At 47.7% G+C, this 27,868-nt stretch overlaps 1 protein-coding gene across 2 annotated transcripts; it reads right to left on the reverse strand.

The window, feature by feature from the left end:
- Positions 1-1,448: 1,448 nt before the first annotated feature.
- On the reverse strand, positions 1,449-26,722 carry LOC125324711 (potassium voltage-gated channel subfamily A member 6-like). Of its 2 annotated transcripts, XM_048300956.1 has the most exons (4): positions 20,547-26,722; positions 20,151-20,238; positions 18,466-18,635; positions 1,449-3,885 (listed from the first exon to the last, which is right to left on the reverse strand). In XM_048300956.1, the coding sequence occupies exon 1, from the start codon at positions 26,705-26,707 to the stop codon at positions 25,151-25,153; it is 1,557 nt and encodes a 518-aa protein (XP_048156913.1). In that variant the 5' UTR covers positions 26,708-26,722; the 3' UTR covers positions 1,449-3,885; positions 18,466-18,635; positions 20,151-20,238; positions 20,547-25,150. The 2 variants fall into 2 exon arrangements, with proteins under 2 accessions (XP_048156913.1, XP_048156912.1); XM_048300955.1 differs by lacking the exon at positions 18,466-18,635.
- Between the last annotated feature and the right edge of the window lie 1,146 nt (positions 26,723-27,868).

Here is a 27,868-nt window from a genome sequence, read left to right on the forward strand (position 1 = left end):
TCCACCACCCATTTACAGTTCTGATGAGTGACCACTTGCAGCAGCGCCTGAGGCAGGTGAGATGACCACTCCTCCCTTCAGATCTTTGCTACCTGCTAGATAAAAAAGATATTTTCATAGGAAAAATAAGATTTTTTTAATAGAAGCATTTTGAGTTTTACTTAATAAATACAAAAGGGGGAGAAGTGGTGGTGATAGGGAGATAAAGGGGTTTGCATCATTGTAACCCAAATCTGATTAATTTTTTTGGCTGAAAAGATGACTTATGTGATATTGCCTGGACATTATACATCTACCTGTCAAATGTTTCGGCAGTTGGGAGCAATCTCAATTCTACACATGTTGCTGCAGGTTTGGAGCACTGCTGATGCAGGCTTGCAGTGACGGGGTCTGAGATGATAGGATCCCAAACACAGCTCCTTGCTGGCATTTGTGCCACTCACTTTAATGCAGAGTGTTTTGGGACAGCAGCTTTCCTCCAGAAAAGGAGTCAAGAATGAAGAACTGAAAGAGATGAAGTAAAGTAAACAAGTGTGGTTTGAAATGTGACAGCTAAGAGAACAAAAGACTTTGTAAAACAAACAAAAGGTGTGGATTAACTCAAATGTGCAAGTGGCAGGGTCCAGGGCTCGGGGATTAGAGGCAGTGAGGGCTTTGGATGAGTGCCAGGGGACAGACAAGCACGTGTACTCACCAGTAACAGTGCTGCCACAGTGCTGGGGAGAAGAAAACAAATCTGTGTGGGAACCACTGCCCTTCAGCAGGACACAGACTCCTGCATCCAGTGGGGAAACAGGGCTTTTTCCTTGACTGTTGTCTCCTTGCCCTCTTCCAGAGAGGTAGACACATGGATAAATGCCATCTACATGGGCTTACCTTTGTGGCTCCTGAGTCCAGAAGCCAGCAAAAGCTGAGTGAGGAGGAACTTGGAGATTGCCACTGAGCATTCCCACATGCAGTGACCACGATGGAGCAGGACAGGTCACGTGGAAGGTGGTAACGTTCTGGGGAGCGCCCAAGTTGGCTCCGTTTTGTCTTGGTATCCAACCAGACACAGAATCTGGGAGATGGAAAAGCACCTTCAAAAACACCTTTCCTTGAGCAAGGGCTGGAATGGAGTCAGACACATCCCTCACCAGCACTACACTGATCTCCAGCCAGATCACTTCAACTCGATGGCAGGCAGAGCTGTCACCAAACAGAGGGACCACCCCTGCAGGACCAGCAGGGGGCCAAATTATCTTCACATCGTTCCCTGTGGCAGGAGCTCAGTGCAGCACTGCAGCATCCACCTCTGAGGAAGAGAAGGTGAAATTCTGCAAGTGGACATGGACTGTCCTAAAAAAGCTGCACAGCCGTACTAACTCCACAGAAAGCATTTCATAGGAACACAATAAAGTCCAAGAGGGCAACCAGCCTTTTTGACATAAAAAACCCCCACACAACACTTTAAAAAATACTGATTTTATTCATGTCTAGCCTATTCAACAGTGGATCACACTGGTAGGAACAACCACAAATATCGAGTTACAAGGTTTCATCAGGTTCTCGCCTGTGCAACGCTGGATTTGAGTCAAGCACTTATTATGGCGCCACCACTAATGACAATGATTGCTGTTCAAAGCTCACTCGAGTCCCATCTCCCTGGTCCACTTCCAAGCCCAATAACTTCGTCTCCCACTGTGTGTGGGATTGTCTGCAGAGAATTTGTGTTCTCAAAGCCCGAATGCAGCAAACATCCTGAAGCACATCCAGCTAAAAATCCCCTATACCTCATGTTCTTTATCTGAGAGGCTTCAAGTTTTCAGTGAAACAAACAAACAAAAAAAAAAACCCTCACCATCAACAATTTCTCAGAAATGTTGGACCTGACCTGTATAAATCAGCTCCAGTAAGGGAGCTGGAATTACTTATCACACATGGTCTGGCCTGCAAATTCCAGCTGTTTTCCTTGGAATAATGCATCACAGCAAGGTTTCACACCAAAAGCAAAGCAACCCAGTCAATATCATTCCTGCTGACGGTGTGAGCACAGAGTATGGCCCAAGGTCTCTGCTCCATGGATCTCCCCAGGATATTCACACTTTTCCAAAGGCAGCCTGCACCTATGCTGACTCTGAAGGCAACTGCCCTTGCAAGAAGGGTCCACAGCAGCTCTGGCCACTCATGGTCAGCCACATGGTCTTGAAACACAGATCAGGATACAGGGACTCAGAGAATTCCCAGATCTGGCCTCCACTAAGAGACTTTGGGATTGTGGAGTGCATATTGCCTCCCCAGGACTGCAGGCTCACATCCACACCCAGCACTACTCAGAAGAGCTGCACCAGAAGCAGCCTCCAGTCTGGCAGCTCAGGATTTCTCTAAGCCCAGTCCTACAAGCCTGTGGGAGACACAGGGAGTCAGGAAGCTCCTCAGAGATCCAGACCCTCAGCCAGCAGCCATAAGGAGATATTGCAGTCCCAGAGCTGCCAAATCAAAGAGATTTGATTTGATTGATTTGAGCCTTCTACCTCTTTTCCCTCACACACTGATGCTGAAAACTGCCAGACAGGCTAAAAGTCACTCAGGAAGATACAGAGGGTGTTATTGATAAAGAGTTCGAGGGAAGTTGGATGCCCAGCATCCATCAAACCACCTTCTGAAAATCCCAGCTATCACATTTAACTCCACTCTTCCTCTCAGGCTCTCCCCTTCCAGAATCGATTCTTCTTAGCCCCCCTCCCACTCTCCTATGCAGAGAGCTGGCAATACACACAGGCTAGATCCACATGTGGTCATGGAAACTTGGCTGCACAGCTGACCTTTGCTGCTGCCAAAGGAAGGGAATTCCAGGCCAGAGCACCACTCTCTGCCCTTGACCTTTCAGAGCTAATTGGGTTTTCTATCACTTTCAGCACAGTACAGCGTGGACTTGTGGAGCTTGAAAAGCAGCAGAGGTTTTTATCACAATGGAGAAGACTTCAGAGCATTTTCTGGGAACAATTTATATTACAGTTCCAGAATTGTCTGACTATTGTGTCTCCTAAAATCACACAAAAGACTACAAACAGGGCTATTTCAGTGAAACTCGCTACGACCACTGAAAATAAGTCACTAACTCTGTTAGAGCAGGCAAGGGACTCACGTGTTCACAAGAGCTGACTGTACAGATGCTGAAGCCAGACACTTTGTAGGTAAATGAGAAACACCTCTAGTTTGGGCCCATCCTTTAGACAGCAGATATTTTTCATGAACAGGATGATTACTACTTGTAGAGCTATGTGAAACATCTACCTTTTTATCCAAGTTACAAAAGCACAGCTTTGAAAAGCACAGTAATCCAAGGCCAAAAAGACAGGCAGACAAATGGACAGACTTTGGCCACTTGTTTGATTTTCTAGAGAGAGCTGTTTGCTCTTCTAAGGGCTGACCTTATGCATTTGGCAGGTCTGGATGTTCCACTTGAAAAAAAAGGCTTAAAGGAAGTTTCAACAGCTGACTCTTCTGGAGGTGTCCTGTGTCAGTCTCCAGCTTCCCACAGGACTTGGTGCTTGTCTGGGGCTTTTGAGGAACAGCTCATAAATTGCTGCTATTTAGCCACTGGCAGTTGAATCCTGCTTTATTTAGTTTTCCCAGAAATGAGACACATTTGAATCTTGTAGGGCATTCTCCCTGCTTCCTTCTTGCAGTCCCTGTTCACATTTAGTTTCATTTTCCTGGACTGCTGACCCCTTTAAAAGCAACAGCAACAAGAAAAAACACAAAGCAAGGAAAACAGTTTCCTGACCATAAAGGCTGTACCCCCTTCACACAGGGAAACTCCACCAACTCTACAGGAAGAAGATGCAACAACCTCTTTTGCAGCATCCTGACACAACAGTCTTCCAGCATCCAGAATCCAGCCTAGCAAGGAAAACAAAAGAAGTGTTAAAAAAAAAGTGCACAAGAAAAAGGTGTTATTTTACATAGGTCACAGTAAAGCCACACCAACCTAAGGGTTCATTGCTTCATGAGAATGTTTGAAGGGGCTGAACTTGAAATCTCTTGTCAGCTGCAGCTGGCTGAAATGGAAAGTGCTACATTTCTTTGCTTACCTTGATGCCTACTGGGATTGGTGTTGGGGGCAATTTTTCCTTACAGCTCCTGGGAATTACACATCTGTCTTCTTGCATGAGATGAAATAAATTTATTAGAGGGTTCCAAAATTTGTTAGGATGCCTTGCAGTGCTGTGCTCTTCAAGGACAGAGACACAAGGTCTGACTGTTACTGTAACTGGGACTTTGGGAATTCCCAGAGCCATTTTCTGGGAATCTAATTTTAGGTCGTTCTAAGACAGATCTGTAATGACAACTTGGCTTATAGGCCCCTCCCTCCATGCCAGGGGCATGAAAGTCTATCAAAACAAGTAAGGGAATTGAAAATTTTTATTTTTATTTTATTAAATCAGATCTGAAACAATTTATTAGACAACAGAATGAAACAATGTTGGGTCTGCCAGAACTTTTCTTCCTTTAGGGACTTCTCCATTGTCACACTTTCATGCAGTCCATTCCAGCTGCATCTGTGCTGGTGACTCATGAAACCTAAAGGGCTATTAATAAGTTGTTAAAAGTATCAGCAGTCTTCCACAACAAAAGAAAGAGAAAGAAAAAATGACTGGAATAAATGAAAGACTGCACCCTGTGGAAGGGATCCCCACTGGAGCAGATAATGGAGAACTGCAGCCCATGGGAAAGGCTCACGATGGAGAAGTTTCTGGAAGACTGACTCCCATGGGAGGGATCCCACACTGGCCCACAGGAGGAGTGTGAGGAGTCTTTAGTGATATTTTCTCTCCCCTCTGGAGCTGAGGATGGAGAGTGACAGAGTGGCTTTGGGGGACACCCGGCATCCAGCCAGGGTCGACCCACCACAGGTACACGGATAGGATGCGGTAGTAAATTCATCATTTCAGGGCTCCTGAGCGCTAAACAAAACTCTGAGGTCCAGACTTAATTGTGTGAGCAGGGCTAGGAATGAGCTTAAAGAAATCCAGCTTGTGCCTGCTGAAATGCTGAGCAGCTCAAGCCTTGCACTGCAAGGAGTTTGCACCATTTATGGTTTCACACGGCATTTTCTACCACAATTCCCTTTCCCACTCAGTGCAGGAGTTCGAAAGCAGCTTATTCCACTATGAAAACCATACACTTTCTAGTCCCTGAGCTCCCACAGCTCCTGCTACTGCTTGGCAATGACTCAAGTAGCCAGAAAAAGAACAAGAACAGGCTGTAAAAAGTGTGGCAGTGAGAAAGCCCTGGGCCAGAAGGTTGTTTGTCACACTGCCAAAGCCCAAAGGAGGAGAAAGAAGTGGGAGGAACATCAGAGGTAGGAGAAACCCACAAAGTGAACAAGATTTGTCAAGAGCTCTGCCTAGGTTCAGAAAGGAGAAAATGTCAGCAGCACAAAAAATATATAAATATGCATCCTTACATAAATACAAATATACATCAACACATTTGTATCTGCTCTTCAAAAAGTTTTCTAAGACAAAGAAAAGCCAGGTCTACCAACAAAAGGCACAACTTGCTGGCTTTGAGTTCACCACAGTTGTGAGCAATCTCTGCTTTCCAGGCTAAATATGTGCTGATCTTCAAAGCAAAATTCCCTCAGCGAGTTTTCTTTCATGTCAAGGTTTTTCCTGTGGATTTATATGTCAGAGAGGAGAGTTTTCACTCCAGGGATTACAGAGGATGAACAAATCAAGATGCTGAGGCCAGCTCACAGTTTTCAGGAGAGTCAGAGCAGCAATAATTGAATCCCAGTGATTGTTTGGTAAGGCAGAGACCCCATCAGGCAATTCAGAGGCAGAAAGATATGTGTGCAGCAGCTGCATGAATTGAACCTATGACAAATCCCTGGATTTCCCAGCAGAGTGAACGAACAGCTTTAGTTTTACACTGATGTATCTGACATGGGTCTTCCCCAAAGTTAGTAGAGATGTTCCACTGAGAAAGAGGAGAGGATGAGAGTCTAAATATTCAATATTTGCTATCTAGGATCTCCTTTTATCCATTGTGTATATTAATAATAAAAAATGCTTAGAAATTGTAAAATACACTCTCTTACAGATTGTTTCTGACCTGCAGGGAGAAGATTCCTGCTCCTTTATGGTTTGTAAATTTGTTTAGGAAAACTCTTGGGCAGCAAACACGACTCCTCTTGAGCTGGAAGTGCAGCATGTTTAAGGTGTGTAATGTTACCTCCCTGTCCAAAGCAAGGGTTGTGCATAAGAAGTGGTCCCACTAAATAAAAAGGTAACGAATTACATAAACAGGTTTTCAAATTTAGCATTACCTGTAAATCGAAAAGCCCAAGTCTAAGTTTTTCTGGACAACCTTTCATCAGGTGTTGTATAAACAAAGCATCTTCAGGGATCAAACACCACAGCCTTAAGCAGATCTCTGCAAACAGCTTAGAAAGTATAACTGAGCTGTTTTATTCAGCTACAGCAGAACAAACAATCATTCAACACTGCAAATGTTGGGAAAAACCCAACCAGTGTGGCCACAGGATAGCAAACCTCACATGTTAAATCTGCCCATTAAGCCTGGGTTTAGCCAGCACAGCCCAGCAGAGAGGGACTGGCATGAAACCATCTTATATCCAAGTTTATGACAGTGCTGGAAGGCACCATTAAAGTAATGATTACTGTCACTCACATAGAGAAATTAATAGGAAAAGTTTGGACTGGGCCAGAAGAGTGGCAGGTGGACCAAAGAAGGTTTTTCTATCTCTGTAACTCTATAAATGCAAAAGTGATAAAGCACCTAAAAGGAATGGGCATGAAGGCAAATGTGAAGCAAAAGATAAACAAAGTACCGAAGTACTCCTTGCCTATGACTTACTCATTACTCAGTTATTGCTTAATTACTTTTAAATACTATTTAAAGTATAAAACTAAACCAAGAATTTCCCACATGCTGAATGACATTGGATGCTCAGCTTGAGCTCTAAAGGGACTGAATTCCAGGAAGCAAAATGCAGGTGTTGTTCAGAAACAAAACCTACTACACTGCTGTTGTTTTTTACAAGGTGGACCTTGTGTATGTGTAGAGGGTTGCAGGGGATTAATTTTGGGCACCCATTTCTCCATCCTTAATTTTGAGAGCCTGATACTGATGCCTAAATTCGAAATAAATAGCTCAACACTCTCCAGCGAGGTTTTCTGAGACCAGAAACATGAAAAATTGGACTATGCTCTGAAATGGCATCTAAACTCAACTGGGCAACTTTTCAACCCCATTTCAGACACCTTCTACATTTATGAATTGAAAAGATGGAATAAAAGTCACGTTTAAAACCAAACTGCTGCCTCCTGCTACCCTGCAAGGTCCTGGAATCCCCCTCAGTGGTGAGAAATGCAATCCTATTCAGACTATACATGCAAGTAAGAAGATATACAGGCAGAAATAACTTCTAGCAAGTTAACTGAGAATAATTTCAGGCTTTGAGTATCCCTGGTGGTGGCAAAAATGTAGGGAAAGTTACTTCAAGTGGATGTAACTCCACTGAAGCAAATTTTACTCGCTTTCATTAGGACAGACCCCAGTGGCAGCCAGGCTATCACACTGGGCAGAGATAAGGGAGAGGTGATTAAACAGACCAGATCCAATGTATTTATAGTGCCCGTCTGAAAGCAGAGAAGCAGAAAAGAGCAGCGGGATTGTGAAGTGAGCAGCTCTGTTCCTAATGAGAGGATGAACTCCTTCCAGTGTCCCGCTGTAACAAAGGACACAGATGCAATGGACACATCAAATCAGCTGGTGTAACTAAGTGCAAAGATCCAGCACTGCCTCATGTGAGATTGGTTGTTTTAGTTTGACTGAGTGAATCAAAATATTCAAGGAAATTCCCAACATTCCACCATTCTTCCTCAAATAAAACCCCCAGTTTAACCCCACACAGCGCTGGCCATATGCAGCTCACACTTCTCTCCCTGGGAGCCATCTGGAACTCCCTCGAGGAATCCCGACTTTCCAGCACATGTTGTGTTTAATTCTGACATGAAAAGGACATTGTTGGGTTTAATGACATTGTGCAAAGGCTACACTGACTTGCCCCAGAAAATGTACCATGTGGCCAAGTCCCACATCCATTCCCTAAATCCAACCCAAGGCTAAGTGCTTGTCCTCAGCTGCCACCAAAGCAGCTCCCTCAGAGCTAACTCTGGAGACAAAAAACCACAGAAAATCTTGCATTTCTCTACATATCTATGGCAAACTACAGTGCCACTCAGGCTGTCTCAAGCTTCAGGCCCATCCAGCACATGCCAGCAGCCCATGCCTCACTACATATATTGCTTAAAGCCTTAAGCGAGAGGCCCAGCCCTGGGCATGATGACCACTGCTGCTGTCTCTGGGGCTCACTCCATGCTCAGCTTAAAAAACACCCAGGCCCTGGCTATTTAGGTAGAACTGCAGCAGCAAAGGAAATGGATTAATAAATGCTGAGGCAGACTTTTCCCTATAAAACTGCCTTTATCCCAACCCAGGGGTTTTTCAGCTTTTACCCTTCCCATTTTCTCCCATATCCTGCTGGTGGGGAGTGAGCGAACACCCACTGGAGCTGCCAACACCCTCTGGCACTGCGGGTCACCCGTGCAGGTGTTCCTTGTCTCATACCTCCCTGGCCCACAGGATGGCACTGTGACACCCCACAAACTCCTCCCGGGCTCCTGGGGCTGCTTCCTGACAGCAACAGTCAGTATTTTTCCCAAACTCAGACTTTTTCCCACCGGTATTCAAATTTCCTTTGAATTTTCAGGCTTTTCAGCATTCAGCAGAATTCTACGGATTCTCCCATGCCGGTGCATGTCTTTGCCCAGCAAGATCACCTCTCTCTCTGTGGGCATTTTGCTGGAATAAACATCAGTGACCTTCCCCCCAGAAAAGGGTTTATTGGAAGTTACACACCAACCCTCCAGAAAAACTCCTGCTTTTGCTGCTGAGAAATTGTATTCAGGAAACCCTGAGGTTAATTAATAACAGGGAACGGAGCTGGGGAACGGCCTGGAGAGCCAGACCTGTGAGGAGCAGCTGAGGGAGCTGGGAAAGGGGCTCAGCCTGGAGCAAAGGAGGCTCAGGGGGGACCTTCTGGCTCTGCACAACTCCCTGACAGGAGGGGGCAGCCAGGGGGGATCAGGCTCTGCTCCCAGGGAACAGGGACAGGAGGAGAGGAAACAGCCTCAAGCTGTGCCAGGGGAGGTTCAGTTTGGACATCAGGAAGAATTTCTTCACTGAAATGACTGTCAGGCATTGGAAGGGACTGCCCAGGAAGGTGGTGGAGTTGCCACCCCTGAGGTGTCCAAGGAATGACTGGATGTGGCACTCAGTGCTCTGGGCTGGGTGACAAGGTGGGCATCAGACAGCTGGACTTGATGATCTTGGGGGTCTTTCCCAGCCTTAACTACTCTGAGGTTCTGTGACCAGCTATTGCTTACATCACACTTCAAAGTACTGTACAAACCCAAATCTACCTCACAGTCTTGCTATTTACCACACCACCATTTGCATTTTACTTCAGATCACTGTAAAAACCTTGCAGTTTGGGAGCCTACAGCTTTCCAGCACTGATGTCCACCCAGCCTTCACATGCACAGACACACCTGGCACATAAGCTCTGGCTCAGCTGACACAGAACCCACTCAGTTTCCCAATCCTTTCCCATTTCTGGGTCAAAGATGCAGCCAAACCACAGATGATAAAATTTGGGCTGTGCATCAGGTTTCAAAGCCTTCTCATCAGTGCTGGAGGAGCCTATGACACAGGGCTTAGACTCTTCCCTTGGTTCAGAAAGCAGCCCTTCAAGAGCAATATTTTGGGAGAACTGCAGAGTCAGACTTTAAATTAAAATTCAACGAGCTACGCTTGTCCTTATTAAATTTTTTGGAAAGGACCACAAAGGTCAGTGTTTTCAGCTTAAAGTAGCTGAGAAGTTGAAGCAAGCACAGTTTTACTAAACTCAAATCCAACCTTCCTTATCAGCTTTAACTCAGTTGCTAGCCCCCGTGAAATCCTCATCTCTCTTCTCTTCACTGCTGCCCTAAATGCCTTTTTGAAACATCCCAGGGGAACCAGCACACAAAATCGCACCAAAACAAACCCTGAACATACCTTCCCCTTCCTTCTTCTTCCCCCACTTTATACACTGAGCATAATGCCACAAGGTCTGGAATATCCCTCTGCAGCAGAGGCAAAGACAGCAGTTGCTAAGGACAACAGCCTGCTGGGGACGGCAAAACAGCCACGGTCCTGCTGCCTGCTCTGCTTCCACCCCAGCCCTGGGAAGCCAGGATGGCAGCTGCTGATGAGCAATGTGGGAAAGGGGCTTAGGGACAAGGGAATTCCTGCCATGACTGTGGCAGTAGCCATAGTCATCTCCACTCCTTACCTCTCCCCTTGTCCCTAGGGTTCCTCTATGATCAAACCCAGCAATGGCAATACAAGCAGCAAGTTCATGTCTCCTGTGAGGGAGGCTCAGGCACTGCCCAGGGAAGAAGTTCTGCCTCCTGTCCAGGTGGAACTTCCTGGGCATCAGTCCCTGCCCGTTCCTCTGGTGCCATGGCTGGGCCCCCCAGAGCAGAGCCTGGGCCCTGCTCGGAGCCCTCCCTGCACACAGGGACACCCAGGGCTGAGGGCCCCTCTCAGCTGGGGCTCCTCTCCAGGCTGGACAGCCCCAGCTCCCTCAGCCTTTCCCTGTCAGGGATGCTCCAGGCCCTAAATCATCTCCTCAGCCTCTGCTGGCCCCGCTCCAGGAGCTCCCTGTCCCTCCTGTCCTGAGGAGCCCAGGACTGGACACAGCACTGCAGCTGTGCCTCCCAGGGCTGGGCAGAGGGGCAGGATCCCTCCCTGACCTGCTGCTTGGAACAAGAGGCAGGATTTTGAAATGCACTTACTATTGCTCCAACTCTGTTTCACTAAAGTCACTAGAAAAAAATTCCCAAAGGCCATGGTGTGTTTTGGCATTTTTTTAAATGCCACCTTCTATCAAAGTTCTAGAAGTGTGAATTTATGGTATCTTGTGAGTGCCTGGCTGTTTAGTTAACTATTTATGCTGCCACTGTAGTTGCCTGAAGACCCAGTAGTGAAGTTTCCAATTATTGACAGAAAGGAGGGAAAGATGTGTAGAGGCACAGGGAAATATTCAGAGAATCACAGAATGGCTTGGAAGGGACCTTAAAGATCATCTCATTCCAGTGCCCCTGCCATGGACAAGGACACCTTCCACTATCCCAGGTTGGATTCCCATCCAGCCTGGCCTTGAACACCTCCAGGGATGGGGCAGCCACAGCTTCTCTGGGTAACCTGTGCCAGGGCCTCAGCACCCTCACAGGGAACAATTTATTCCTAAAAAAAATAGCATTAACAGAAGCAACACTAACAGAAGCAAGTAAAGAGGGTCAACATCCCATTTATCCTGTTTCCAGCTGTGAAAATAACAATAGCCTCTACAGAAGTTGCAATCATGTGAAATCAGAAACACATCAGAGAAGCTCCTTGAAGGTCTCAGAGTAACCTGCTGCCCCAGCTGCACATCTAGCTCCTATCCCCATCCCTGGCAGTGTCCAAAGCCAGCCTGGATGGGGCTCTGAGCACCCTGGGCTAGTGGAAGATATCGCTGCTTGTGGCAGGGGCATCGGAATGAGATCATCTTTAAGGTCCCTTCCAACCCAAGCCATTCTGTGATTCTATGGTTCTAACTTCCCAGGCCTGCCTCACACCACCTGCTTGTGATTCCCTGCAGGAAAAAAAATGGCCATTTGCTTTATCTGGAGACAAATTAGTGTATCTAGAACTTTACCACTGATAAACACCCAACTGCACGCTGAGGAGAGAAAAATGTTATTTCTCTTCCAGAGCCAGAGGAATTGAGGTACAGGAAACATGAAATGTTAGATCCATCCCAGATCCCAACGCAGAATGTGCCTGCGAGCATCAGTCTGTCCACAGACTGGCATGGTGCTGTGGCATATCTGACAGCCAGAACTCAAAAAACATTCAAATGGGAATTTTAGTTACACTTCAAAACACTGAATTTCCAAGATAAACAGGTCTTGCTCCCCAACGATATGGTAAATAGACCAAAAAACCCCTTAAATTATAAAAAAAAGGCTTCCACCCTGTTCCACGCTGCCTAGTTGGCATCAGAAGAAAAATGTGCTGATGTATGAACACCAGCTGAGAATTTGGCTCCATTTGCCTGAAACCAAGTCTCTGCATCAGCAGGGCTGTTAAAATATTTCAGCCATCAAAAACACCTCTTCATGCAATCATGGTGGACACAAAGACGTGACAAGAGTCCCTCTCCAAAAACATAAGGTTTTTGTAAGACTCATGCATTGCTTGTAAGACTCCAGCACCTAAATGTTCTATAGGACAGGAAGGAATTTGCAAGAGGATTCATCTGGCCCTTTTTACATATGCTTGCTTCTGAATCACCAATATATGACTAAATATAAACCATGAAGAGCTGTAATTGCTATTCTATGTATCCTCATATCCCTCTGAAATACCATAAAGGAAGAAAAACTACCAAAGCATTTAGGAGGATTACTTCCTAACAATACCAGTGAAAATCTACAAAAAAACCCCCAACCTTGCCAGATTCAAAGTGCAGATTTGACTGCTCAGTACCAGTCCTTCATGCTTGGAGAGTTGACACAAATCTCTGAAAGAGACAGTGAACTCCTCCCACCTGCAGCATATTTTCTTCTGCTGTTTTAACACCTTGGTCCCTGAGGGAAACTCAGGGGGTAAAAGAGAAGAACTTGCTTCAATTCCCTTCCTCTGGACCAGCTGGGAAAAGTGATGTCAGCCTCTTATCTCCATGGAGCATTCCAGGAGCTTTCAATTTACCTTGCAGTTAAGTGAGCTCTGGGCTTTGTCAGACAGAAACATTTTTGCATACTTTTAATTATAAGGCAGCCTGCAAGGGAAGGGAGAGTCACAAACGAGGGGCCTGCTCCGAGTGTTTTGTGCCTGAGCCTGGAAAACAGGGATCAGATGAGCATGGCCCAAGCCCAGCACAGAGCCAGGAGCAGCAGGACTTGTCAGCATTTGGGTGTTCCATGCACAGGGACAAACATTTTCCTGTGGTTTTTTTCATCCTCACTGCCCATCTGTCTGCTACTGCTGTTGTGGCAGTGACAGAACACCCTGTCCTGAGGGAGGAGAGGTCCCCAGCCGTGCCTGACATTATCCAGGTGTCAGGGAAGAGATGAGGAGCACGCAGAAAGATCTCCCTGTCTAAAAGGTTTAGGGAAAACAAGGTACTGAATGGCTTTATACTGTCCCACCTTATTGCTGAGGCCCTGAGATATGCGGGACATCCAAAGGCCACGTGACAGTACTGGGGACTGTCCCCTTGACCCCAAGCCCAGTATTTAATTACCTTCCTTCCTAAGTAGTCTCGTAACTATCAAAAAACCCCACACCACGTTTTGATGCAATTACTAACAAGCAGAAATGCCAAGGCCAGAAGTACCAGTGGGTGGTTTTTCTACACAGTTCCCATGACTGGGGACGGAGGATGGAGAGGAAAGCTGCATCAGCCTCCAGAACCCCTCCCAGCTGCAGCTGGCTTGATCAATATGTATTCAGACATCTTCTATGGGGATGCTGATTAGTGGTTACTGTGCAAAGAACTCCCAACTCATCTCCTCTGAAATCCCCTTAGCTAAGTGTTAGTGGCAGCTCACAGTTCTGCATGGGTTTGGTTTTTAAAGAGCCAAGACAAAAGTAAGTAAGGGGGAGCTACAGCCCTCTGCAGATAGCACCTTTTCCTTCCATTCTCAATTCACCCAGAAAATTTTAGTAACAAGTTTTTTGCAGTTTTTAAATTTTTTTTTTTTCTTATTACATAATCTCGGAATAAAAAGATCCTAAAAGCTGACCAGCTGAGTGGGAACAGGAGGAGCTCAGAACTCAGAATGACATGTTCTAACAAGTCCAACTGTGCTGGAAAAGCAGCTTGGTCTCATCAAAAAAACCTTCTCACCTGGGCAGGTGTTGCAGCTGCAGAAAAGAACAACTGGCTTGGCCCAGCCATAGCCAAAGCACTGGAACATCCCTTCTGTCACGCAGGATACATGCTGTAGTATCCAAGAGGTTTGGCCTGGCATTCCATCTCTTCTAGAGCATTTGAGTATCACCTAACTGAATTCAAGGAAGTGTTGGAGCTGACAGTGGAGCCACACTGATAATGAACAGGAACAACCAATGCCTACCACTACACTGCTTAAAAAAGAAAGTTTATTAAAAATAAATAATAATAATCCCCTCCCTTCCAAAAGAAAAAAAAAAAACAAACACAAACCCCAAATCCATGTTATATCTTTCATTCCAGATCAAAGTTAAAAAAAACAAAAAAAACCCAAAAAAACCAAAAATAAACAAAACAAACTCAAACAAAACCAAAAAAAAAACCCAAAAAACCAAAACCACAACAGCAAAAAAAAAAAGGGCAAAATTTTGTAATTTTCCTTGTTTACATACATTTTCTTTAAAAAAAATAAAAGTCAAAAAACATTCAGAATATAAAGAAAGGGATCACGCACATTACAAAATTTTCCAAACATGCCTTTTGTAAAGAATACCAAGGTGAAGTGAAATGAAACTTCTGTCACAAATGTTGCTGATTTTGAGGAAGGGGCACCTTTTGATGGAAAGATGTCCTAGAGAAATGTTTGCAGTCCACTGCTGAAAACAGTAGCAGAACATCAAATACCAGACTAATGCGAGAGTGAATACTCTACAAAACGTTTCTGAAAGTCAGTTCCAAGGACAGACTACAAAGATCAATTGCTTTGTCATAAGCATGAAAGGCCATAGTCTACAGTTCTAAAAGGAATGTGCCAGACAGTGCTATTTCTGACACGCTAAAATATGAGAGTAATTCAGAGCCTGAGAACTACACACTGCTAAGGGTCCCTTCCAGCTTGGGCTATTCCATAATTCTGTGAGTGAACTGAGATCAGAAATAAATGCAACTCTGTGTTCATGGTTCAAATCAAACTCTGTGGCTTACTGTGTATTTCTTATAACTACTTTCTAATGTGGCTTGCTGCCATAACTCAAATGATGCCAAGTGCTTGGGACAGGCTCTTAAGACATCTTAAGGGCCACCAGATTTGTTTGCACCATCCTGCCAATGTCACTGATAGAGCACAAGTAGTGTCTGCATTCACAGGCTTTCAGGATGTGCATGGATATTCATAATATTTCCTTTGCCTGGCTTTTCTTTTTTTCCCCTCATTGAATCACAGAATCACAGACCAGCCTGAGCTGGAAGGGACCCACAAGGACCATCCAGCCCAATTCCTGGCCCTGCATAGACACCCCAACAATCCCACCCTGTGCATCCCTGAGAGCGGTGTCCAAACACTCCTGGAGCTCTGGCAGCCTTGGGGCCGTGCCCATTCCCTGGGGGAGCCTGTTCAGTGCCCCAGCACCCTCTGGGGGAAGAATCTTCTCCTGATATCCAACCTAATCCTCCCTGACACAGCTCCAGCTGTTCCCTGAGTCCTGTCCCTGGTCACACACAGAGCAGAGATCAGTGCCTGCCCCTCCTCTTCCCCAGGTGAGGAAGCTGCAGAACTGCTGTGAGCTCTGACCTCAGTCTCCTCCAGCTGAACAGACTAAGTGCCCTCAGCTGCTCCTCGTGTGGCTTCCCCTCCAAGCCCTTCACCATCTTTCTTCTCACAGGAGAAAAGCTAAAGAGCAGAACTGGCTGGCCAAACTGGAGATAGAAAAGACAATAGTTTCCTCACTGAAGTGAACAAAGAGCATCAACAAGCAGGAAGGCTCAAGGACAAAGTCAAGGACAGCTCCTTCCTGGCACTTCTGTGACACAGAGCTGGATGGACAGATGAAGCTCCCACCTCAGTCAATATTTTTCTGCCTCCTGAGCTTAAGGGGATATTCACCTCCACAAGGGAAAATGATTTGAGAGAGGTAAGAGAGCAAATGTGAAGCTTTGTTCTGTCTATGTCAGACCAGTGCCTGCAATAGGAAATTATTCTGCTCATCTCCTCAGGCCAGGGTGGCCATCAGGATCACTTGCTCTGACCTTCTACACAACAACGCTGCTCCCCACAACTCCCTGACAGGAGGGTGTGGCCAGGTGAGGGTCAGCCTCTTCTCCAAGGGAACAAGTGACAGGACAACAGGAAAGGGCCTCAAGTTGCATCAGGGAAGGTTCAGGTTGGATATCAGGGAAAATTTCTTTACTGAAAGGGCAGTTAAGCATTAGAACAGACTGCCCAGGGAAGTGCTGGAGTCACCAGCCCTGGAAGTGTTCAAAGAATGAGTGGACACAGCACTTCATGATATGGTCTGCTGGGCATTGTGCTATTCCACTGAAGGTTGGACTTGATGATCTTGGAGGTATTTTCCAACCTTAATGATTCTGTGAGCAGCAGTTGTTGAAGACCCTACATCACTGCTTAATTTTGCAACAAATCAAGGAATCACAGACTGGTTTGCGTTGGAAAGGACCTTAAAGATCACCTCATTCTAACTCTCCTGCCAGAGGGGCAGGAACACCTCCCACCAGGGCAGGTTGCTCCAATCAGATGATCTAGCTGAGCTGCAGCAGAGCTGGTTCAAGGCTTTTCCCAGCATTAGACGCAATGTTCCAGTGATTCCAGGGAGCTCGTGGTAGTGAGGAATGACCACAGACTCCAGGAAGGAGGAAGGTCAGCAAAGAGCTGGAGAGCTCTGGATAGGGAGAAAAGACTGGACCAGGTGAGCAGCCATTCCAGGCTGAGGGGAAGAACAGTGAACAGAGTTTGGTGGGTTTTTTAAAGGGTGTGAATTTGCTCTCTGCCTCCAGACCAGCTCCTGGAGGGATGTGGTATCCCCTGTGCCATTCTACCCCACTCCTAGGACTTCTTTCTCTCCCCTCAGTCTCACAGAGGAAAAATACCTCCCGAAACTCACAGCTCCTCCCCTAGCTCTCCCTCCTACTCACAAACTCCAAGTATTTAATAGTAAAATCACCAGGATTTGGCGTTTTGTAGGTAAACATGTGCAGTATGGGAAATGATCTGGAGACACAAGAAATGTAGGAAGATCTCACAGTTTCTCATATTTTTCTTCTCCTTTGGTTACTCTACCCCAATATTTTCCTAAATAGAGGTCTTGTCAGTCTTTTGCTGGTCTAAAAAAGTCAGGCTCTTCCAGCTTCCACTTGCAAAGCAGTTTCCATCCACCTGATCATTCTTGCTGTTCTTCTCTGCATCCTGCCTGACCAAATTTAGGTCACCAACAATGCACACAGCATTCCAGATGAGGCCCTGCAGAATTCAAATTTCCCAGGTGGTACTGAACATGCTTGTCCCGAGATTTTCCAAGACCTGTACCTTGATTTTTATGGCTGCATTACTCTGGTGGCTCAGTTAGTGACACTGGCACTCTGACAGGGAGCTGCTGGAGCCAGTCCAGAGCAGGGATACCAAGGGGAGCAGAGGGATGGAGCAGCTCTGCTAGGAGGAAAGGCTGAGGGAACTGGGGTTGTTCAGCCTGGAGAAGAGAAGGCTTTGGGGTGACCTCAGTGTGGCCTTGCAGTGCCTGAAGGGAGCCCACAGGAAAGATGGAGAGAGACTCTTAACAAGGGCCTGGAGTGACAGGACAAGGGGCAATGGCTTCACACTGACAGAGGGTGGGTTTAGATGGGATATGAGGCAGAAATTGTTCCCTGTGAGGGTGGGGAGGCCCTGGCACAGGTTTCCCAGAGAAGCTGTGGCTGCCTCATCCCTGAAGATATTCAAGACCAGACTGAATGGGGCTCTGAGCAATCAAGATGTCCCTGCCCATGGCTGGGGGTTGGAATGAGATGGTCTTTAAGGTCCCTTCCAAGCCTGGCCACTCTATGATTCCACAAATATTCCTTCTATTCACCCTCATCTGTCCCATCTCCAGTGGTATTTTCCCTTATAGCAAACTAATGATTTTACACAAAGATTTCTGTCCAGCTTCAGGGAAGGCATTGCTGAGATCAGAAGACTTAGAGCAGGGAAGCCCCATTTTTACAAACCTAGTACCCCCTGTAAATGGAGACTCTGAAACCAGCAGATGCAGAGCCAACCTGCCAGGACTGCAATGATTTTCACATAGCCCTGACAGCAGAAAAATGTAGGAGGCGCAGAGCTTGTCTCCACATCTACCTCTGCCACCCTTCTGTTGTTCTATTACTTAAGAATTGCAACTACATTTCTTCAGCTTAAACAACTCTGTCTCCTTAGGAAACATATATAGGCAAGAGGAAGCTAAGATGGAGAGTGGTCAGGAATCCAGAGCCAGCAAGTGCTCCATTCAGCAGGAGGAATGTGGTGGCCATGCATGCCCCAGGCCAGCCTGGCTCATGCTCCAGCCAGGCACGTGAGGGGGGGTGTCAAGGACACAAAAGTGCCAAGCACAGCACAGCAGACAGGCACTCGCCTTCACCTTATGGTGTGGCAGTGGCACACCTTCCCCAGAGCTCCAGAGCAGAGAGGAAAACAAAGAGACTGTGGTCCAATTCTGCTTTCACCGGGGATAAATTTGGAGTCACTTCACTGACGTCAGCGGAGTTATTCCAGAATTGCACCAGTGTAAAAGAGGGCAGCATCTGCTTTCTGAAAATGGATGCCATCAAGCTAATTGAAAACAACAGATGCATCAAGGAGCAGCAAGAAGGGACGGTAATGTTCCAGTTTTCTTGTAAAATACCATTTGATTTCCCTCCAGAGAATGTAAGAGGATAAACCAATATGTACTCTAAAAGCTAAACCTTTTATTGGTGTAAAATTCTATACAACCTTTTAGGTGAATGGACCAATGTGTACCTACACCACCTAAAGAGATCCAGCCTAGTCATGTGCACTTACAGCCCTCTTCTTTGGGCCTGATCCTTCTCTCACACTCGTTTAAATCATGGGTGATACCACCCACAGTCCTAAGGAAACATTTATCTAACCTTGGGTAGAGAGCAGAATCAAGGCCCCTCATTTCTTTAAACACACAAGGGCTAGATTTGGCAATTAAATAGATACATTTGTGATTTATGCCACTTTTTGACTATGGGTCTTCCAAAATTTTACACCACTGAATAAACATATTCATCTAGTGAAAATGAAGCCAAAGAAGGACTTGCTGAATTTTCAATGATATTTTGTGTGAAGATGAAAGTTTCCCCTAATTCTTATCTCCAATGAATAGTCAACACAGCTTCAGTATTTATGGTGATCATGGAAATTGATGAGCACTTTCCCTCCTGCAAATCCTTTCTTTCCTTTCACTGAAAAGAAATTGTGCACAGAAAAGCTCAATTATTGCTTGGGCTCCTCTTATTAATTGGCACTACAGACAACCTGGATACTTCCAGTGGTGAGGGTTCATCAGGGAATGATATAGGACTGTCAAACCCACACTGGTCTCAGCTATGAGTTTCCCAAAGTGTAAAGCCATGTTCTGATATTCAAGTTCTTTGAAGCCTCAAACAGACTTCCCTGGAGCAAGGGAAAACCCATCCAAAGAGGGAAAAGCACATGGAATTAACATGTACTAACAGCATATGCTGCACTGCTAATTAGCACCATCCCTGTCTGCTTTCCCCAAAACCGTTTTTCTGGATTTATCTCCCTGGGTAGGGTCTTGTGTTATGTAGGACCCCACCCTGAACAGGAAGAGCTCCTTGAAGCTGGCAGGCAGTTTCCTCCACCACTGTCTTTGGTGGCAGCTAAGGACACGCAGCATCCCCTGGTTCCTTCCATCAGAGGATTAAGGCCTTTCATCTTGCCAGCACCTGCTCCCCTCCTTATGCCTAACGCAGGTGCCTGCAATTCAGGCATTCTCCTGTGAACCTGCTGATAACACGGCTCCAAATGCCTTCAGAAGGGGATCTGTCCCTAGTGCAAACTTCAAAGAGCAACGATGAAGGGCTGAAGGCTGTGCTTTTGGTTACAGCAGCACAAACAGAGCTATCTTGTGCTCACAGGGCTGCCAGGGAGGGCAGTATCTTCAAATTCCCCATAAATCTGTCCACATCTTTCCACCATTGAGAAATAAGTGCATAAAATGCTGCTGCTCTTAACTTCTGTCAATATAAACTTTAAGTTAAGCTCAGCTCTGCTGAGTTTAGTAGGACTTACATGGAACTTGAGTCAGATGAGAGCTTTTGGGAAAGCTGTGGTTGACTCCTGCTGTAATCTGCAGATCCTTCCCTGATGTAAACAGGACCTCAAGAAAAGAACAAACAAAAAGAAGCAGTTTAACAAACAGTACATATGCTAGGATTTGATGCAGAAGGTTGAAGTTGGAGCCCGATATAATGCAAGGTAGTTGTACTAAAAGGAGTTTTGCCAGCTTGAATCAGCAGATGGTGAGGATCTGGCTCATACTACATTTCTGTAGTTTATAATTATCTTTCTTTCTTCACCTAGAACCAGATTCTCCCTTTAGGCTGCAAATCTTAATTAGGAAATCCTTCCTCATTAATCTCAAGAAACTCTTGGTCGTTAATTTCCCAGAACAAAAAGAAACCTTACCTATTTCTGCTATAGCAGCAGATGCTGGAGCTGTTTGTTCCTTTGCTTTTAGGGTTGATGCTGTTCTTTCCATCACCGTATGGAAGACACTTCAGTCCTTACCCTGTCTCTTGCTGCCCTGAATTTTCTTTACACTCACTCTTCTTTATCTCCATAGGGACCTCTGAATGAGAGGGCCCAGGAGAGAACACCAAGTCCAGTCACCTTCACCCCCACGGCTGCTCTAGCAGTGAATTTTTATCTGTGAAAGCTGGATCAAAAGGCCCAAACAGAAAATTACTCAGAAATCCCGAATTCCAACATTTTCCAGGAAGGAGCAGAATAGGAATTTCATCTTGGAGGTAAGTGCAGGAATCCACCAGTAAAACACCACAAAACAGGTCTTCACACCTTTCATGCCTGCAGTCCTTGATGTGGATTAAAAAAACACCTGTGTCCTCAGTAAAATTCTTTCTTTCCTTGCTTCCTTCCCCACCTCCAAGGAGATGATTTCTGCCCTGTCCTGCTTTGGTGCAAAACATCCTGTGGGAAAATTATCAGGGGAACAAACTGTCACAAACCAGCCAGAGGATCAGGAAGGAGCAATAGTCTCTTCCACTGCAAAACTATTTCCTAGTGAGACTGCTGCAAGAGGAATTTCTGGGGTTTTAATGTGATGCTTGAGCTTGTATTCCTCGTCAGCTGGCACCCAGATAACTCTACATTCACAGGCCAGTTGCCCCTCAGCTCCCTGGCTGAGTGCTCAGATTGTCCTTCACACACTCTCCAGCTCTCTGTCCGCAGGGATGGACAAATAAAATCTCTTCTCATCTCCGGGTTTGCACTCCCTGCTTTCAAAGGCTGCAAACTGCCCACCTGAAGTTGGTCAGGGCAGCAGTACACAATATAAGGTGATGGGATTGGCTCCAGTAAGCAAAGAAAACACCTGGAAAGATAAGGTGCTGACATCTGAACACAAAATACCCAACGAGTGCTTTCGCTTGTAGCCACAGTCACAGCTCAGAGAGAAACAGTCCTGGAGGTTGTTATGGAAACAACTCCCTGGAGGTGCCTACTTGGCTTCACAGGGATGTGCTCTACCTTCAGAAGGAAACAGATTTGCATTTTGAGCAGCCAGGGGGGAGTGCTACGGGCTGACAACTTGAGGTAAGGTTTTTGAAAGCATCTCTGTGATTTGGTGGTGCGAGACCTCTGGTAAAGTCAATGGCACGGGTGCCACTGTGTCATTTCAGTCATGTGAAAAAAGATCTGAAGGCTCCTTAAAAAATGTCAAATTCCGCAAGTTGTATAACACATAGCATTACTGATGACTCTGGGACTTCGCTGCTTTTCAGGAGGTGCTTAGAGAAGGATTTGCATGCCCCAAATGAGTCCCAAGGTTACAGTTTCCACGCTTCTGTTGGCATTCTGTATTTCTCTTAGAGCCAACACAGGAAACACAGGGAGCAAACAGCACTCCTGCTTTACACATTTTCATGTGCACTTTTCTTTACAGAACTGACAAACGTGGCTCACAAAAACTGCACAGAGCTGCCTTGTTCACCACAGAATTCCTTCGCACCTTGGGTACGATCTGCGGGCGGGAGATTCCAAAACACACTAGAAACTCACTGCTGGATTGCACCTAGAAACTCACTGCTGGATCTCACTCAAGGGCAGGACACCTCTTTCCAAGAGGATGTGTGTAAGATACTCTGGGATTGTGCTACCAGTGATCTGCCTCACATCTTTTTTTCTTGCTGGAGTCTCTGTGCCCAGCTGTCTGTCCTGCTGGTCAGGAGAACAACCTGTTCTGGGCAGGGAGGGCTCCTGCCTGGCAGGGCCAACAGGGGCAAGCCCAGGGGGAGAAATGAGCACAGGAACTTTCTGACGTAGGCTCAACATGTCTCATGACTCCTCCTGAACTTGTGTTCAACCTGAGTTTTTTATATCTTACTTTGGGGGAACTTTTATCAGCTGATAGACTCAGGCATAACATATCCCCAAACATGGGCATTCTGCTGGAAGAGGGCAGCAGCCTCAAAACACCCCTCTTAAATAGCAGCTTCTTTTGCTAGCTTCTAGCAACACAAATTTTGAAGAAAAGTCCCTCTCTTGGCCTCACAGTAAAGATTTCATTAAGGTGACCCGGAAACACAACTAAACATCACCGAGACTAAGACACACTAAGAACTGGACAACTTTCATGCAAAATCAACAGAGATGCCACCATGGCCCTCAGTCCCACTTATGCACTAGGACAATTTACCCACCAGCTGATTACACATGTCTGGGGATGCAGAATGGTCCCCAAGGCTCAGACCTTCACAACCTTTGCCTCAGTCCCACGAAGCAAAGAGAAATTAGGCATTATTCAGGCAAACCCTTCTGAGCTATGAGCCCTCACCACATCAAACTCATGTCTCCCAGACTGAGACAAGTGGCATTTTCCTACTGATTTCAGCGAGAAGAGAACACAGAGGTTTTAATATAATGGTTGTGTGCTGACCCCAGGGGAGATCCCTGCACACTAAAAACATCTGAGAAGGCAACAGGACTCTGGAGAAATGGAGTAGCTAGGATTTGCACAAACAACTTCTACCATATGAGCAGGGCCAGGATGGAGAGAGGCCACAATAAAAGCACTCTAGGCATGGAGCCATATCTCAAGACAACTGAGAACAGGCAGGGTAATGAAGATGCAAACAGACCCCAACTCACAACCAGTTCTATAGCCAGTTCTGACTATATTAAAGGATGGGGCTCTGAGCAACCTGGTCTAGTGGAAGGTGTCCCTCTTTGGAAAGAGATGATCTTTAAGGTCCCTTCTGACCCAGGCCATTCTATGATTCTATGATGTGCCTTTAGCATTCTTAGTCTTATGGCTGAAAAGCACAATATATACATGAAATCTATTCTCTGTATTTTTGCCCCCTGGCATTATGTCTGGTTTATGCATTACACGTGTCCCATGCAATATGTAGCACATTCCAATATGCATTTCATACAGTATGATGCAAGGCGTTAATGGCTGCCTTTGCTTTCATACACATGCAGGCATGTGAATGCAGAATAAACACTTAGAATTACAACAAGAAAGACTTCTCCTTGCAGGAAAACCTGCCAGTAGAATACAAAAGCATCCATTTCCCTTTCTCACCTGCTGGCAGCGCCTGAAACGTTTTTGTAAGGCAGAGCTGACTGAAACTAATGAAATTATCTGGGAAGCAAAACGTGCATTTGAAGATAGAAATCTCTGGTCCCTTGGCAAACCCGGCACTGCAGACCAAGCTATGCATATTTTGCATGGCCATCACAAATTGCTTTCATAAAACCAAGTGCAAAAACACTGCTGTCCCTCCTATCCATGAAATACCAGGAACTGGCTAGGCCAGCAGTACAGCAAAAGCATCTCTTCAGGGCTCGCTGTTTCTCCCCTCATTCAAAGGGTGTGGAGAATGTTGCTGCCTTTGTGCAGATAGCTTAGGGAAGTTTGTATCCGTGCCAGGCTCAGTCTCAAACGTTGACACGCTCGCCCTGGGGCATTTTACGCCTGGGACTTGCTAAACCAGCTCGATCCTGGCACAGCACAGGTGCAGAGCTGTCTGTGGTTAGGATTTTTCTGCCACGTCAACAAAACACCAACATGCAAACTTCCCTCAGCTACACAAATGCTCAGTTAAAAACAGCAGTGGAGTCGACTGCTCTCACATGCCCGAATACAGTCCTGGGTATCTGAAGCACAAAGCACATCTCATTAAATGCTACTGTGTGAAGATGAACTCTGCAGATAACAAACGAATTTACTCCAACGCGCCTTGCACCAGAAGGCACTTACCACTATGAAGACTAAGTTGGTACTATAAAAGCCAATTAACACCAGGGCACTGGCATAAATAAGGCTGAGATAAGCTCAAAACACAGAGAATCTTCACCAAGCCTGTTGATTGCTTTAAGCCTGTTTTTGATACATGATGTATGGTCGCAAGTAGCAAAGAGCTTTTAGATTTATGCATCTTTTCTTTTTTTTTGAAACACAAACTGGGAGGATCTTTTAGCATGCCAAAGGTTGCAAAGAAGGCAGACATCTGCTTGCTGGCTTTCCCCTACAGCTGCAGAGCTCCCTGTGATCCTGGCTGCAGCGTTTCCATTATTCAAAGGCAATGGCATGGCAGGCGTGACTGATCCCACAGCCAAGGGCACTGCGCTGGCACAGGGACCGAGGGCACTGCTCGAGCCAGATGTTTGTAGCCCCTTTAACTGTTTACTCTGCTGAATCCTTCTGCTGAAGCAGTGGCAAGGGCTTCTCTGCTAGTGGAGTAACAAGGCTTGGTTTCGGAGCTAATGTTGGATCAAAGCAGTCATCAAAAGCAGAGAAAGAAATGCGCAAGAGAGTGGGGACGACAGCTAGCACTCCACGGAATAAAGCAAGAACATTTCTGCCTGCACACAGTAATGAGAAACAGCAAATCAGGACAGAAGAGCCCATTATCACAATCATTCTGTTTACGGTATCACAATTCACAGTCTGGCATGTAAATGCTGAATAGATCCAGCTGCTTGTAGGAAGACAACTGTAACAGCAGCTTGCAGCTCCGTGTCTGGACCCAAGACAACAAAACCCATCACACCTCTGTCAGCATTTTCTTCTCTTTATATCCCTGGTTATTGGGAGGAATGAAGTTGGAATATTTCATGGACTCCAGGTCTTCTGCTTCCAGGAATTCAGATTTGCTGAGGGACTGATTACTGTCCCCCTTCTTGGGCTCAGAGAAGGGTGATTGTTGTTGGCCGCAGGTGACGTGGGTGTACTGGCACTGCTCTTCGTGGTCAGTCTCTCGGTGGTAGAAGTAATTGAAGTTGGACACGATGACAGGGACAGGGAGGGCAATGGTGAGCACACCAGCGATGGCACACAAGGAGCCCACAATCTTGCCACCAATGGTCATGGGATACATGTCCCCATAGCCCACGGTGGTCATGGACACCACCGCCCACCAGAAAGCATCAGGGATGCTGGTGAACAGCGAGTCAGGGTCATCAGTCTCTGCAAAGTAGACAGCGCTGGAGAAGAGGATCACCCCGATGAAGAGGAAGAAGATGAGGAGGCCCAGCTCCCTCATGCTGGCCTGGAGGGTCTTCCCTAAGATCTGCAGCCCCTTGGAGTGTCTGGAGAGCTTGAAGATCCTGAAGACTCTGACTAGGCGGATGACTCTGAGGATGGCCAGGGACATGGCTTGCTGCTGGCCCCCGTTGTTGCTGCTGCTCCCGGGCTGTTGCTTCTGCTGCTGCTGCTGAGCCAGCTCGGTGCCCAGGGTGATGAAGTAGGGGATGATGGCCACGATGTCGATGATGTTCATGATGTTGCGGGAGAACTCGGGCTTGCTGGGGCAGGCGAAGAAGCGCACCAGGAGCTCGAAGGAGAACCAGATGATGCACAGGGTCTCGATGAGGAAGAAGGGGTCTGTGAAGAACGGGCCGGAGCCGGCGGCAGGACGCAGGGGCGGGGGGGTCCCGCTCGGCGGTGGCAGCGGCGGCAGCAGCAGCGCCTCGTCCCCGAGCGGCGCAGTCTCCCCGAAGCCAGGCTGGGGGCTCTTGGGCTCCTGGCGGAACTCGGGCAGGGTCTCCAGGCAGAAGATGACGATGGAGATGAGGATGACCAGCACGGAGACGATGGCGATGGCCCGGGCCGGCCCGGAGCTCTCGGGGTACTCAAAGAGCAGCCAGACCTGGCGCTGGAAGTGGTGCTGGGGCAGAGGCTTCTCCTCCTCTTGGATGAAGCCCTCGTCCTCCCGGAAGGTCTCGATGGCCTCCTGGCCCAGCTGGTAGAAGCGGATCTCTTCCAGGAAGATGTCCAGGGGCACATGGACCGGCCGGCGCAGCCGCCCCCCGGACTGGTAGTAGTAGAGGATGGCGTCGAAGCTGGGCCGGTTGCGGTCGAAGAAGTACTCGTTGCGGAGCGGGTCGAAGTAGCGCACCCGGCGGCTGGGGTCTCCCAGCAGCGTGTCGGGGAAGATGGAGAGGGTCCGCAGCTGCGTCTCGAAGCGCAGCCCCGAGATGTTGATCACCAGGCGCTCGCTGCTGCAGCAGCTGCCGCCGCTCCGCTCCTCGCCCGGCGCCTCCACCTCCGCCTCGCCGCCCGCCCGCGGGGCCGCCAGCGCCAGCGGCTCCTCCGCCCGCATCCCGCCCGCTCTGCCCTTCCTCGCCTGCCCTTCCCTGCCCCTCCGCCTCGCCCCGCTCGCCTTCAGCGCCCGCCGCCCGCCGCCATCCGCCTGTTGCGCCTCGGTGCGGCCGCGCTCGCCCGGCGGCTCCGCGGGGCTGCCGGCGCGGCTCCTCCTCCGGCCGCGGGGCTGGGGACACCGCGCTGCTGCTGCTGCTGCTGCGCCCGGCTCCGCGCTGCGCTCCCCGCGCTCACACACACACACACACACACACACACACACACACACACACAGAGACACGCGGGAGAGAGAAGGGAGAGGGAGGTGTGCGAGTACACACGCACAGGGTTACACACGGGGAGAGGGGCACACGCAGACACACGCAGGCATCCGCACGGAGACACAGAGACAGACACACGCACACCGCGCCAGCGCCGACACGCTCAGCTACAGACGGATGCGCGCACCCGCCGACGGGGGATGCTCACCCCACCTCTCCCCCCGCCGCGGAGGACGCGGCAGCCCCAGCCCAGGGACGCCGGCTTTTGGAGGGAGACCCCCGAGGGGAAGCCGCTGCGGGATCAGCTCTCCGCCTAGGAGATTCGCAACAGCTGGTCCAAAGGGCGGCACCGCCGCCGCCTTTCTTTCGCCCACCTCTCCCCTCTGGAATCCTGCCCTCGTCCCTTCAGCCAAAGCCCTGCCCGGGCTGTCCAACGCCTCCGGCTCCGGGCAGGGCTCAGAGCTCAGCCGTGGGACCGGGCTGACCTCGGTGCTGTTCCCGTCCCTGCCGCAGGCTGGAGTTGACCTTGAGCCAGTCACTCCATGCCTGTGGCTCGCGGACCTCCATTTATAAATGTCATTGCCGTGATGCGAGCACGACGGTGGCATCGGACCATCCCCAGATGGGGACAACCTGTCACGGTAAATAGGGCAGCCAGAGAAAGACACAGGTAAATGCGGTTTCTCTCCTCATTTGGGGTGGATCGAGTTTGCCTCTTTTCCCACATACCAAACACGTGAGCTTGCTCATTTTTTTTTTTTGCCCACCACCACACAGTCAGCACTAAGTCTCTCCAGAATCAGAATCTGCATTTCACAAGCAATCTGACTACCAGCTCTTTTTAGTTTTAGAAACCTGTGGCTTGCTCCGTCCCTGTCACGCTCGGCATCTGAAAGCGCACA

Source organism: Corvus hawaiiensis, chromosome 4 (genome assembly GCF_020740725.1).
Source record: "Corvus hawaiiensis isolate bCorHaw1 chromosome 4, bCorHaw1.pri.cur, whole genome shotgun sequence".
Classification (NCBI taxonomy): domain Eukaryota; kingdom Metazoa; phylum Chordata; class Aves; order Passeriformes; family Corvidae; genus Corvus; species Corvus hawaiiensis.

What these genes read in the sequence shown, in the direction of transcription:
- LOC125324711 (XM_048300955.1), bottom strand. Translation starts at nt 26,707, where the DNA reads ATGCGGGCGGAGGAGCCGCTGGCGCTGGCGGCCCCGCGGGCGGGCGGC.